Source organism: Hypanus sabinus, chromosome 28 (genome assembly GCF_030144855.1).
Source record: "Hypanus sabinus isolate sHypSab1 chromosome 28, sHypSab1.hap1, whole genome shotgun sequence".
NCBI classification, from domain to species: domain Eukaryota; kingdom Metazoa; phylum Chordata; class Chondrichthyes; order Myliobatiformes; family Dasyatidae; genus Hypanus; species Hypanus sabinus.
In genome coordinates, this window is record NC_082733.1 from 35,307,059 (window position 1) to 35,321,141 (window position 14,083).

Genomic DNA, 14,083 nt, shown 5'->3' on the forward strand with positions numbered 1-14,083 from the left:
CATACTGCAGGCTTGCCTGATGCAGCAGTCGCAGGAGGCCATCCGGTTTGGCACCCATGCTGGATTGGGGGCTGCCCCCTCCTGTGCTACCCTCCAGTGTTTGCTCTGTAGAAGACAAGCCAAACTGTCTGCATGCAGACATTCGCCTGTGGACTGCTTGTTCTTGCCAATAAAAGCCATGCACCATCAATTTACAGGACATGTCACTCAGGGACTGGGGCTAAATATATATATTTGTTTTTGTGTGACAGTATGTTTACCGCTGTCTTATAAATGCTCTGTGTGCCTTGTGCTATATATGACTACTAGACTGTGTTTTGCTCCTTGGCTCTGGGGAAATGCTGTTTCGCTTGGCTTTACTCATAGGTATTCATGTATAGTTGAAAGAAAATTCAACTTGGAACTCAATTGAATCTCATCCAAAGATGCTTTTTGTGTAACAGACAAAAAGGGGCAATCCTGGTGCTGCTAATTGGCAATCAGTAACCTGAAATAAAGCAGACTAAATTCTTAAAGGGCCTAACAAAGGAAATGCAGTCTGGGACCTTTGGGTGGCTATGATGTCTCATGCCAAGGGTCAAATTCCCAAAATAAGAGAAGACTCATAGTGTCATAGAGTGCAGCACAGAAACAGGTCCTTCAGCCCATCTAATCTAGCCAAACCATTTGAACTGCCTGCTGCTACCAACCTAAGCCAGGACCACGGTCCTCCATATCCTTACCGTTTGTGTACCTATCCAAACTTCTCTTAAACGTTGAAATCGAGCTCACATGCACCACTTGTGCTGGCAGCTCATTCCACTCTCTCATGACCCTCTGAGTGAAGAAGTTTCCCCTCATGTTCCCCTTGAACTTCTCAGCTTTCACTGTTAACCTGAGATCTCTGGTTGTAGTCCCACCCAACCTCAGTGGAAAAAGCCTGCTTGTATTTACGCTATCTATACCCCTCATAATTTTGTATACCTCTATCAAATCTCCTTTCAATCTCCTACATTCTTAAGAATACAGTCCTAACTTATTCAATCTTTCCTTATAACTCAGGTCCTCCAGACCCGGCAAACGTCCCTGGAAATGTTCTCTGCACCCTTTCAAACTTGTTTACATATTTCTTGTAGGTAGATGACCAAATCTGTACACAATACTTCAAATTATGTCTCACCAACATCTTATACAAGTTCAACATTACAACCCATCTTCTATATTCAGTACATCGACTTCAGAAGACCGATGTGCCAAAAGATTTCTTTTATGACCCTATCTACCTATGACACCTCTTTCAATGAATTATGTACCAGTATTCCCAGGTCCTTTTGTTCTACCACATTCCTCAGTGCCCTAACGTTCACTGTGCAAAACCTGACTGGTCCTACTGAAATGCAAAACCTCACATTTGTCTGCATTTAATTGCATCTGCCATTTTTCCAGTGATGCAGATCTCTCTGCAAGCCATGACAGCCTTCCTCACTGTCCACCACACCCCCAGTAATGGTGTCATCCACAATCTGCTGATCCAGTTAACCACATTATCATCCAGATCACTGATATAGATGACAAACAACAATAGGTCCAGCATCGATCCCTGTGGCACACCACTAGTCACAGGCCTCCAGCAAAAGAGGCAACCATCTACTACCACTCTCTGGCTTCTCCCACAAAGCCGATGTCTGATCCACTTTACTACCTCAACCTGAATGCTGAGCGACTGGACCTTCTCAACCAGCCACCCATGTGGGACCTTGTCAATGCCTTACTAAAGTCCATGTAGACAACATCCACTGCCTTATATTCATCCAATTTCCTGGTAACTTCCTCAAACCATGCACGAAGCCATGATGACTGTCCTTCATCAGTCCATGTCCATCCAAATACTGACACAACCAGTCCCTAAGAATACCTTTGATAATCTACCCACAACTGATGCCAGGCTCACCTGCCTATAACTTCATGGTTTTGATTTACAGACTTTTTTTAAAAACAACAGAACAACATTGGCTATCCTCCAGCCCTCCGGTACCTCTGCTGGTGCTGAAGTGTTTTAAATATCTCTGCTAGGGCCCTGGCAATTTCTGCACTTGCCTTCCGTAAGGTCTGAGGGACTACCTTGTCAGGTCCTGGTAATTGATTCACCCTGATTTGCCTCAGGGTAACAAACACCTCCTCCTCTGCAATCTGTACAGGGTTCATGAAGTTCATGCTACTTTGTCTCACTTCTATAGATTATGTATTTGTCTCCTGAGTAAAGAGGGACCAAGTAAATTATTCACCCAGAGCATGGTGAATCATTGTAATTCTCAACCCAGGAGGGATCAAGGGACATGGGGATAGCGCAGGAAGGTGACACTCTGCTGGGAGATCTGTTATTAACTTATTGATCATTCCCCAGGAGCTGAATGGCCAACTCCTGCTTCTCTTTCTCAATATCTTCAGGTGTTTCACAGAAAGCTAAGGTCATATGACAGATAACAAATGACAAAATGGAATTTCCCCTCAATACTAAGACACAGGAGTTGGTGGAGAACTTCAGGAAGGTGAATATACCCTGTATTCCGATCTCCATCGAGGAAACAGATATGGAAGACACCCAGGACTACAAGTAACTAGGAACCTCCTGGACAATAAACTGGACAGGACTAAAATTAAAGGGGCTCTGTACAAGAAGGGACAGAGCCGACCGTACTTCCTAAGGAGGTTCCGGTCATTCAAGGCTGCAGATATTCTACGACTCAGTGGTGGCCAGCACTCTGCTGGGGCAGCAAGGTGACAGCAAGAAGATCGGTAAGCTAGTCAAGAAGCCTGGTTCTGCTCTGAGGGAACTGGACTCCCTGCTGGTTGTGCCTGAGAGGAGGATGTTGCTGAAGTTACAGAGCGTTATGGTCAACCCCTATCACCCTCTCCATGACATAATGGACAAACAGAGGAGCAGCTTTAGTAGTAGACTGATTACACCGAGGTGCACCACTGAACGCCACAGGAGATCCTTTCTGCTTGTGGCTATAAGACTCTACAACTCCTCCTCAAGTATATAAGTAAATGGTTTCATTCCACATCTGTATTTTGCACTGATTAATAATTCCCTTTGGGACAAATAAAATTTTATCTTATCTTTATAACATCCCAAACAAGCTTTGCATATTTTTTTATCACGATTATAACAGCTTCTACTGCAGTCTCAAAGAACAGAGACTGGCCCAACTCTGACCCAGCATCCCTACAAACAAAAGTGATCCGATCTTCTGCCCAGTCCCGTCTACCTACACCTGGACCACATCTCTCCAAAGCGTTCCCAAGTACCTATCCAAACTTATCTTGAATAGTTCAGAGGCAAGCTTCAGGTGCAATATAAGACTATTGATTAAAGGATACCAAACTAACCTAACAGCTTAATGGTCCTTGTATCTCATTAGATGATCAACAGAAGCCAATTATAATACTCAAAGTCACAACATTTAAATCCAAATAAAGGGTCTCGACCCAAATGTCAACTGTCCGTTTCCCTCCACAGACGCTGACTGACCCCGAGTTCCTCTGGCAGCAGTTTTCACTTCAGATTCCAGCAGCAGCCAGTCTCCTATGTCTCAACAGCGATCCCCTCCATTTTAAGGCACTGATCACGTTTAACACCTTAATATTTAATTCAGCATCAACATGAAACACATTTCCACCTTCCCTTTCTCAACAGATCACAGAAACACACATATGCAATGTAACCATTAGCTTTTGTTTCACACAGTGAAAAACTGTCGGCCTGTTCTTACCAATCACTCTCTCCACAATCTGGTATTGTTTATTGAGTTCGTGAGTCATTTCCTGCTGACAGTTATAGTACTCGATATCTTCTGGGGAAGCTTTGGCCAGCCTGCAGGTTTGAAGTAAGAGTCATAAATTAATATAGCACAGAAACTAGCCCATATGAACCAGACCAGTCCCATCTACCTAGTCCTGGAACACACCCCTTCAAATCCTTCCTACATCCCTATCCAAACTTCTCTTAAAATAATTCAGAGGCAACCTTCAGGTGTAATGATATGACCAGTAAACGCCCTCAACACCCCTCCCATCCATGTACCTATCCAAACTTCTCTTAAATGTTGAAATTGAACCCGCGTCCATCTCTTCCGCTGGCAGCTCGTTCCACACTCTCACCATTCTCTGAGTGAAGAACTTCCCCCTTAAACATTTCACCTTTCATCCTGAACCCATGAACCCTCTACTTCTAGTCTCACCCAACCTCAGTGGAAAATGCCTGCTTGCATTTACCCTATCGAAACACCTCACAATTTTGTATACCTTTTCTCAATCTCCCCTCATTATCCTACAGTATAGGGAATAAAGTCCTAACCCATTCAACCTTCTACACTAACGCAGGTCCACAAGTCCCAGCAACATACTTGTAAATTCTCTCTGCACACTTTCAATCTTGAAAGGTATTGCTCCTGTAGGTAAGTGACCAGAACTAAATATGGCCTTACCAACACCTTATACAACTTCAACATAACATCCCAACTCCTGCAGTCAATACTGAGTACCAAACTAGCAACAGACCATCCATTACCACTGGTTAATCTCCTCTTCCTTTTTGATGAAGTTCTCCAGTTTCTTCAGGCCCTTCACTTTCTGTTGTTTCAGCGACTCCTCACTCTCCCAGGTATTGTGGATGTACGACCAGCCTTTCCACTTGATCAGGTACTGTAGCTCTGACTCATCCTTCTCTCGGTCAAAATCCGCGCCCGGATTCCCATCGGCCTCCACAGCGTAGACCGTGGTCCGCGCTCCAACAGCTGTCGATGGAGAGGAAAGAAGATATAAAACCAATGCGGAATCACTAACCCTGCCAAGCAGACCAACATCACGCCAGCTACCAGACAGATGGCTCCACTGCCGTGCATTATTTTAACTGACGATCAAGGTCAGGACAATTAGGATTCTTCTCAGGTATGTGAAGCAACAGCAGCCAATTTGAAATTAATCCAAGTATGATGACCTGTAAGCCAACTTCTTAAGACTAACTTGCAGGTTGAGTTGGGAGTAAGGAAGGTAAATACAATGTCAGCATTTACTGCGAGTGGACTAGAACACTAAAGCAAAGATCAGAGTTTTAGAAGGTGTTGGACCGCCAACATTTGGAATACCATGAGCAACTCTGGGCCAGGCTGGTCTTGGACAGGATCCTGAGGAGGTTCTAAAGGATGACCCTGGGAATGAAAGGTTTAATGTACGAAGAGCATTTGAATCTTCTGGGCCTCTATGCAATGGAATTCAGAAGGCCGGGGGAGTTATCACTGAAACTTAACAAATACTGAAGGGCCTGGATAGAGTGCACCTGGAAAGGATGTTTCCATTAGTAGGAGGGTCGAGAATTTGAGGGCACAGTCTCAGAATAAAGGGACAAGGCTTTAGAAACTAGAGGAGGAAGATTTTCTGCAGCCAGGATCGGGGGTTGAAATTGTGGAATTCATTGCAACAGGGGGTCATGGAGGCCAAATCACTGGTTTATTTTTAGGGCAGAATCTGAAAGCTTCTTGATTTTTGAAAGCGCTAAGGGTTACGGGAATTCAGGACAATAGAGCAGAAAAATATTTGCCATGAATGAATGGCTGGGCAGATGAAAAGGGCTGAATGACCTAATTCTCCTGAATCTTACCATCAAACTATCAATGTAAACATAACTAATCTCAAACTTGTTGTTCAATTGTGTGAGGATCAAACAACAAGGACAAGGAAAATGCAGATAAAGTAATAAGCTGGGCCGGAAGGGAACAAACCCACCCCACCACCGACATTCAGTCTCAATAAACACCCAATGTGACCTTGACACTGAAGTCAGCTCACTTCAGGCTGAGCTCAAGATACGAGACACGACAGAGAGACTAGAATCTGGAGTAAAGAAACAAAACAGTTGGAGGAACTACAGTCCAAATGAAGGGTCTCAACCCAACACGTCAACTTGTCCATTTCCCGTCAGGAACCTTACCTGACCGCTCAGCCCTCAAGAGATGCCAAACAAGGAGAGGCAACTACATTCGCACAAAGTCAGCTAAGAGCTAGCTTCCGTATAAACATATACAGGGTGTTGACCGGGGAAGGTGGGCACAGGTACATGTGGGAGAACGTCTGAAGGCCCCTCGAGTCCGCTTCACCATTCCGTAAGGATTCGGTTCACCCCAGGCCTCATCCACATGACCGTTTAATCTCCAAATCCCCCCAGATGTGAAGGTGGTCATCAACCATTAACCCTAACTGCTTCTCACATCAGGAAAGCCGAATGACCTGTTGACTATATCCAGTTTTTCATCCAATTGCTTTAATTTCCAAAATCTTCTCAATTTCCTCTATGAGCATACTCGGCAACCAAACATCCAGTCTCCTGTTTTGGGAATGCCAACGGTTTACAAGGCCTTGTGTGGTGAATACCTTTATTCCAAGTTCCCCTCTCTTGCTATAGGAAACAAGTCATCAGGATTGACCCTGACAATCCCTTCAAGGGACTTGTGTAAGGACAAGGAGGAAAGCAAAGCAGGTGAGAGGGAACACAAGACATGAGGTGGAAGGGCACAGAATTGGGAGCAACAAGGAGAGGGTCTTCCAGAGCAAGAGACAGCGAGGGACTATGGAGGGAAGGGAATATGGGGAAAGCGAGAGGACATTTCCCTGGACGAAAACTCTCCCCAAGTTACCACAATGTTAGAATCAAACCAGCACTTGCTGCCTTTCAGAAAGAAAGAGTTAATGTCTCCTGTGGGGCTCATTATGGACCAACCAACAATCTCTCTCCCTTCTTGTTTTTGACTTGTGGAGTTTCCCAACAGATGGTATGTTGCGTGTTGGAGAGGGGGAAATTCCCACTCCCTGATAACTTGGAAGATCTGAAGGCAATTCTTTTATTCCACTTGTGCAAACAGGGGAACCAGGCCCGATCCATGACCAGCAGCTGCTCATCCACAGGCTAGAATATGGAATACAAAAGCACACACTGCTTTTTCCAGCAAAAGGATTCACCTCACCTCCTTTTTTCCCAATGCGGGAGTCTATCACTTTCTCAATTGTTTCACTGTCGTCATTCTCTTCCATTGCTGGCTCTCCTGTAACTTCGATGAGATCATCTGAATCAGTCTCAAAATCATCATCTTCTTTATAACTGCAAACACAATGACACTTGCATTACAGGGCCATCTTCCACTGCCCCAGGCCTACAAACTAACCCATTCAGGCCTCACTGATCTTGCTTTCCAGTAACAGAGAAAAATAAGCCATTTTTAATTTCTTTTAAAATTAGAGATACAGCACAGTAACCTGCCCTTCCAGCCCAACAAGCTCAAGTGACCCAGTTACATCCATGTGGCCAATTAACCTACTAATCCGTATGACTTTTGGAATGTGGGAGGAAACCAGAGCAACAGGAGGAAACGCACATAGTCATGGGAAGAATGTACAAATTCCTTAGAGACAGTGGTGGGAAACGAACCCAGGTCAGCAGCACTGTAATAGCATTATGTTAACCACTACGCTATCCTGCTGCTCCCTAACTGAGCAAATTAGAACTGAGACACCAACCAGCATGTAGAACAGAACACAACCAGATTTGTACCATTATATTTCAGGGCAATTAATCCCTCCAGTTTTCCAACCCATCACAGACCATCCTTTGGTTCTCAATTCTCCTCCCCAGCTTCACAGCATCTTTCAATGTGCCTTTGTCAATCACATTTACTAGTTCTAATGAAAGGTTATTAGAGTAAAATTCTCTACCCTTCTGCAGCTGAGATCATTATAGGTTCTGTAGCTGCCTGTGTCCTAACTAGCACCGCCCATACAATGTTGGACACACATTGCTTCTCAGTCACTTAGTACTTTCGTAGTAAAATTGTACTCTTGATTTCAAATCTCCTAGGAAAACAGCCAGTTATTCTCTCTTCCCCTCCCCTCACCTCAGGCAGAAGATACAAAAGTTTGAGAATATGTACTATGAGGCTCAAAAAACAGCTTCTATCCTCTTGCAATAAGAGTCTTGAATGGCCCACTTTTAACTCTATCTTGTGATGGCCATTGCACTTCACCTGCGTGTCACTTTCTGTTACTGTAACATTAGAACATTGAACTACTGTACATTCCATGTTTGCTTTTCTTCTGTAATAACTTAATAAAGTTGTGTATAGAATGATTTATCTGCATGACAGTGTATAATAATAAACCAATGATTCTTTATTTCCATAATCTCCTCCAGCTTGAACAAGGTATACCTTTGTTCCTCCGACTCTGAACTACTGAGCAGCCCCTAATTTTAGGTCTCCTTCAGCTCTGGAAATCCATTATAAAACTTCTCTGGTACCCCAACTTTTTATACATTTGTCGAGGCATTCAACTCTCTTTACAGGTCTGGTCAGCTGCCTTCATATCTCTGGTGTCAGTTGTACATGATAGACCTCTGAAATGCTTCATGACATTTTCCCACTTTAAAAGTTTATATGCAATTTTTATTATTGAATCATTCTACCATGATAGATCAGAATGCTTATTGTCCAAGAACCCAGCCTGAGAAATGCGACTGTATATTCAACTCCAGTGAAGCGAGAGCCTGTCGCTCAAGACTCTACTAACCTCACATTTTTGGTCACACACTTGCGCGTTTGTCGCTTCGGAGCATCATCGTCGTCATCGTCCTCATCAGAAGAATCCCTCCGCCTCTTCTTTCCCCTTCGCGTGTTTTGCCTTTTGCCTCGGGTCTTTGGCATAGGTCTGGGAAAAGAACAAGTGAGGGATCAGTCCAACCTCAGAGCAGGGAACTCCAGCTTACCAACAAATGAGACCCCTGGGTCAATCACATCCATCCATGCTCCCCAGATGAAACAAACCCACTGCAGTGTCAGGTCATCACCATCTCTTGTTACTCCTGGGACTCTTTTGGAGAAAAGTTTTTCCCCAGAGATGGGGCGAAGGATAAAGAGGCATCAGGAGACTGATTATTTTTTATTTTATGGAGATACAGGACAGAATAGGCCCTTTCAACCCCGAGTTGTGCCATCCAACAATCTGATTTAATCCTAACCTAATTACAGGACAATTTACAATGAGCAATTAACCTACCAACATGAGGAAACTGGAGCGGCCAGAGGAAAGACACACAGTCCCAGGGAGACATACAAACTTCTTACAGGCAGCGGCAGGAATTGGACCCAGGTCACAGTGTTGTGCTAACCCCTAAGCTACTGTGCCACCCTAATTGAGATCGAGATTGAGGCTGGTAGGTGGTGAAGAGAGAACGATGCAGACACACAGAGATGGGAAGAGAAAGGAATGGATGTTTCAAACAGACCTAGTGGCTACTGGACAAAAAGGCAAGTACAGGTCCAGCATGGTACTTTATTAATTCCTGAGAATAGTTAACCCAGACTCTCCATAAGTCAGAATGAACAAACAACGTGTGGGACAGGATAACAGGAACAGCAGTGCTGAGAGAGCGAGAAGGCGCTGGACGAGTGGCTGCCACTGGCTGTGTGAACAAATGAGGTTGCTCAGTGCTCCCAGTGAGTGGAGAGAGGAGAATCGTGGAAATACCAAACCCCACCTGACAGAAGATGCCTGCAGCCCCACAGAACCAACCCCATCCATCCCATCAGTCTCCCAGACCTCGTTAGTACTTTCGGGTTGTCTGAAAGTCAGGTGCTCAAACCCCAAGGAGGACCTCTCTCCAGCTGTTACATTAGACAACTGAATTGACCTTTCATACAATAAAATGGACTTCTGTCCTCACCATGTACCTCATCATCGCCCTTGCACGTTACTGCACCGCATTTTCTCTGCAGCTGTATCATTTCATTCTGCATTCCATTACTAAAATTAATTTTACTTTTTATTCACAGATATAACACGATGACGGGCCCACAGCAAACAATTATACCCACGTATCCACTTAACCTACTAACCCGTATGCGGGAGGAAACCGGAGCACCCAGAGGAAACCCACGCGGTCACAGCCAGAAGGTAAAAACTCTACGGACAGCAGCAGAATTGAACCCAGGTCGCGGTGCTGGAGTAGTCTTATGCTAATCGCTACAGTGACAGGCCCACAGCACACAATTATGCTTATCACTACGCTACTGTGTTGCCTGACTTTTGCCACGTACTACCTCAATGTACTGACGCGAAGAATTGACCTGTACGTATGGCATGCAAAACTAGGTTTTCCACTATAGTGTGACAGTAATCAATTGCCTGTACCACATTCTTAAGAGGCCTAACTTCTGCTCCAATCACAAAGTAGGGAATATTTAAAGCGGAGGCTGATAGGCTCTTGATTAGTATGGACATCAAAGGTTACAGGGAGAAGGCAGGAGAATGGGGTTGAGAGGAAAGATAAATCAGCCATGATGAAATGGCAGAGCCAACTCGATGGGCTGAATGGCCTAATTTTTCCTAAGTCTTACGGTCTCTCAAAATTTATGAAGAATTCCCACAACTGACAAATGGAAGCCCATGAACTTTTAACCATCTATGGACAGAAAGTTCTGCCAATTTAGCAAAAGGCACCCTGAAATTTTCATGTCCTAATGAAGGGCCACGGCCCTAAACGTTGATTGTTTATTTGCTTGTACTGATGCTGCCTGACCTGTTGAGTTCCTCCAGCACTTCATGTGTGTTGCTTCAAATTTTCATGAACTATGTTATATACCAGTTGACCCTGAGAGGTTTAAGTTGTAGTCAGGCATTGTTGCTCTCAAAGAAGAAAGACTGACCATGACTCTCCCGCCCTCCACCTCAATCCCTCACCTTCTGGTAACTGGGCGACGAGCCCTCACTTTCCTTACAGGCTCACTTTCCGCACTGCCAGTTGCCTCCTCCTCCTCGTCTTCCTCCTCCTCATCACCTTCTTCCTCGTTCTCCTCTTCATCCTCATCCTCCTCAATCTCGGCTTTTGTGTTCTTCCAACTGCCATGAGAACAAAAGGGGGTGGTTAGCTCAAAACGAGATGAGACAAAACAATGGAAAAGAAGAAAAAAACAGTGGCAAAAGTTGAGGGCCTGACTTACAAGGGGAGGCTGGACCATCTTGAGCTTTATTCCTTGGAGCACAGGGGAATGAGGAGTGCCGTGCCAGAGTGTCACACACAAAATGCTGAAGGCCCTCAGGTCAGGCAGCATCCAAGGAGAGGAATAAACAGCTGATGTTTCATGCCAAGACTCTACACTGATGAAACATCAGCTGTTTAATCTCCTCAATAGATGCTGCCTACTCCGCTAAGATCATCCAGCATGCCGTGTGTGTAGCACAGGGTTTTCAGCACCTGCAGAATCTCGTGTCAGCGATCTTATCGAGGTGTGTGAAATAATGAGGGGCAAAATAGGGTGAATGAACAAGTATTTGCTCCCCCCCGCCACCCCAAGAAAAAGGAATCAAAAACTTGGGAGGCATATGTTTAAGGTGAAAGGAGAAAGATTTAAATGATACATACATGGAACAAGCTGCCAGGGAAAGTGGGTGACGTGGGTACAAGAACAACATTGAAGGTAAGAGGTTAAGTTTAAAGGAAGGGCAGAGTGAGTTCTTACAGCGAGTAATGAGTGCCTGGAAAGTACTCTGCCAGGGAATGTGGTGGAGACAGAGGTCCTTAGATAGGCAAGTGATTATGCTGCAATTGGAAAGCTATGGACCACATGCAGGCAGAAACAGTGGACTCTTTAAAAAATCTTCACTGATTAACTTTGCAGTGCATCCAGAACTTCACTTGAGCTTTGTGCACGCATACTGAGAGGCAGCTGAGCACTGAATCAATTTTTAAAAATTTTAACCGGTTCCCAGGAAATCAGCTGTTTCCCTTTGACCCAACATTTCGCAACACCCATCTGACATGGCACAACATAAACATTCATTCACAACACACAGTCATTGCTGTTAAAATAATCTCCCTGCACAGACACGCCTTCCTCAGAAAGCTCACAGGAATCTGCCCCCTTGCGATGGTAACGACATAGCTTGCTGGGAGCGGACAAGAGCTGAATTCAGCAAGTCCAAAGTCATAAACAAGTCAGACAGGATAAAGGCCAGAAGTATTTCCTTTCCCAAAGACCAGTGAACGCTGCAATGTTTGTAGCTAACGTTAATTGCAGTTTAGGTCCCCCCAGCTGCCAAGGTGGAGTTCAGATCAAATTATTCCAGATTTGGGAAAACTATCTAAGAATCAGTTTACTATCATGACCTCCAAATGCCAATCCTGCACAATTTTACTTAGAAATACAGAGCGGGACTGGCCCACCCGACACAACGAGCTGCGCTGCCCAGTAGGCCAGCTATTTAACCCTAGTCCAATCACAGAGCAATGTACAATGACCAATTAGCCTATTAAGTGGTACGTCTTTGGACTGTGGGAGGAAACCCGTTGGGGTGCTGAGGAGAACCCACAAACTGCTTACAGACGACGCAGGGACTGAACTCTGAAGCCCCACACCCTGAGCTGCAATAGCGTCATGCTAACTGCTACTCTACCGTGGCACCTTACTATACAGCCGTCAGTGCCAAGCATACAATGGCAGAGGGATGGAATAAGCCGGCCGATGGTGTAGTGGCATCACCAGATTTCGAGGCAAATGGCCCCGAGTTCAAATCTGGCCGGCTCTTTGCACGCTTCCCATCTGTGCTGGGTTGAGCGTCAAGCTAGCAACTTGGCCTCATAAAATAACAGTCAACTGCTACGGAAATGGGCGAAAATGTCGCCTGATGCGCCACAAGATGTCAAAAACAGCACAATATTTTTGTGGAAGGAAACCTACGCAGTCATAGGGAGAACAACCAAACTCCTCACAGACGGCGCTGGGAATTGAACCCTGATCGCTGGCACTGTAAAGCATTATGCTGGCCGCTACACTACCATGTCACCTGCTCTTGCACTTTACCTAGTGTGGACAATGAGTGGTCAGGTACACATCAATTAACCTCTTTACAATGAGGTCAGAAAACGCCCCCTTGCTTTACATTTGGGCACAGACGTAAAGAAAGGGAGCATTAAGCCAAAGTCTGGTCTCAAGAGAGTTGATGGGATATCCGGGGAGCCCTCATCTGAATCATCGTACATAGAACATAGAAGAGTACGGGCACAGGAAAAGGCCCTTCAGCCCACAATGTTGTGCATATCCCTCCATCTTCCTCACATTCACGTGCCAATCTAAACGTCTCTCAAAAACCTCTAATGCCTTTGTCTCTACCACCATACCAGGCAGCACATCCCAGGTATCCACCACTCTCTGAGTTAAAAAAAACTGACCCCTCACATCCCCCTCTGAACCTACCCCCTCTCACCTTCAATGCATGCCCTCTGGTATTACGCATTTCACCCCAGGGAAACAAGATACTCCCTGTGTACTCTATCTATGCCTCTCATAATCTCATAAACCTCTACCAGATCTCCCCTCAGCCTCCCCCACTCCAGAGAAAACAACCCAAGTTTATCCAGCCTCACACGATAGCACATAGCCTCTAAACCAGACAGCATCCTGGCAAACCTCTTCTGCACCCTCTACAAAAACTCAACATCCTTCCGATAGTGAGAAGACCAGAACCGTACGCAATACTCCAGATGTGGTTTATAAAGTTGCAACTTAGCCTCTTGACTTTTGAACTCAGTGCTTCGACTAATAAAAGCAACCATTCCATTAGCCTTTTTAGCCACCTTATTGACCTGTGAGCCAATTTCATGGAGCTATGAACTTAGATCCCAAGATCTCTCCGCTCAGCAACACTTAAGGATCTTGCCTCCAGTACCTGCGATTACTCAATACAGACCCTTGCTGCTTCAGATAAGTATTCCACCCGCTCCCCCCCACCACCATCACCAACAGGCCCCATGGCTGGAGCCAAGATTTCTGGCACAGTAAATATAACAGCACACTGCATTAAATCACAGTCTATAAGCACAAGCTCATTCCGAACACTCACTTGGTGGCTCTCCTCCTTCCTCGCCGCTTTGGAGTCTCATTCTCGGAGTTTTCACTGCTCTCCTGCTATAGTTAAAAGAAAGAAGATTCCTTGAGTGTTTCACTGCAATCCTCCTCCCTGACAAAAGGGGCACAAATGCCCACAACCCGGCCCCCACCCA

The 14,083-nt window shown here is 45.2% G+C and overlaps 1 protein-coding gene across 6 annotated transcripts in view; it reads right to left on the reverse strand.

The window, feature by feature from the left end:
• Nucleotides 1-14,083, reverse strand: part of chd2 (chromodomain helicase DNA binding protein 2) — a 125,525-nt gene that overhangs the window by 74,122 nt on the left and 37,320 nt on the right. For 5 of the 6 annotated variants that reach the window (XM_059952923.1, XM_059952920.1, XM_059952922.1 and 2 more), the window contains 6 exons: nt 13,924-13,988; nt 10,765-10,923; nt 8,596-8,733; nt 7,002-7,135; nt 4,553-4,778; nt 3,756-3,856 (listed from right to left, as the gene is read on the reverse strand). In XM_059952923.1, the coding sequence (XP_059808906.1) occupies nt 3,756-3,856; nt 4,553-4,778; nt 7,002-7,135; nt 8,596-8,733; nt 10,765-10,923; nt 13,924-13,988 (823 nt within the window). The remainder of the gene's footprint in view (nt 1-3,755; nt 3,857-4,552; nt 4,779-7,001; nt 7,136-8,595; nt 8,734-10,764; nt 10,924-13,923; nt 13,989-14,083) is intronic. The other variant, XM_059952921.1, reaches the window with a different exon arrangement.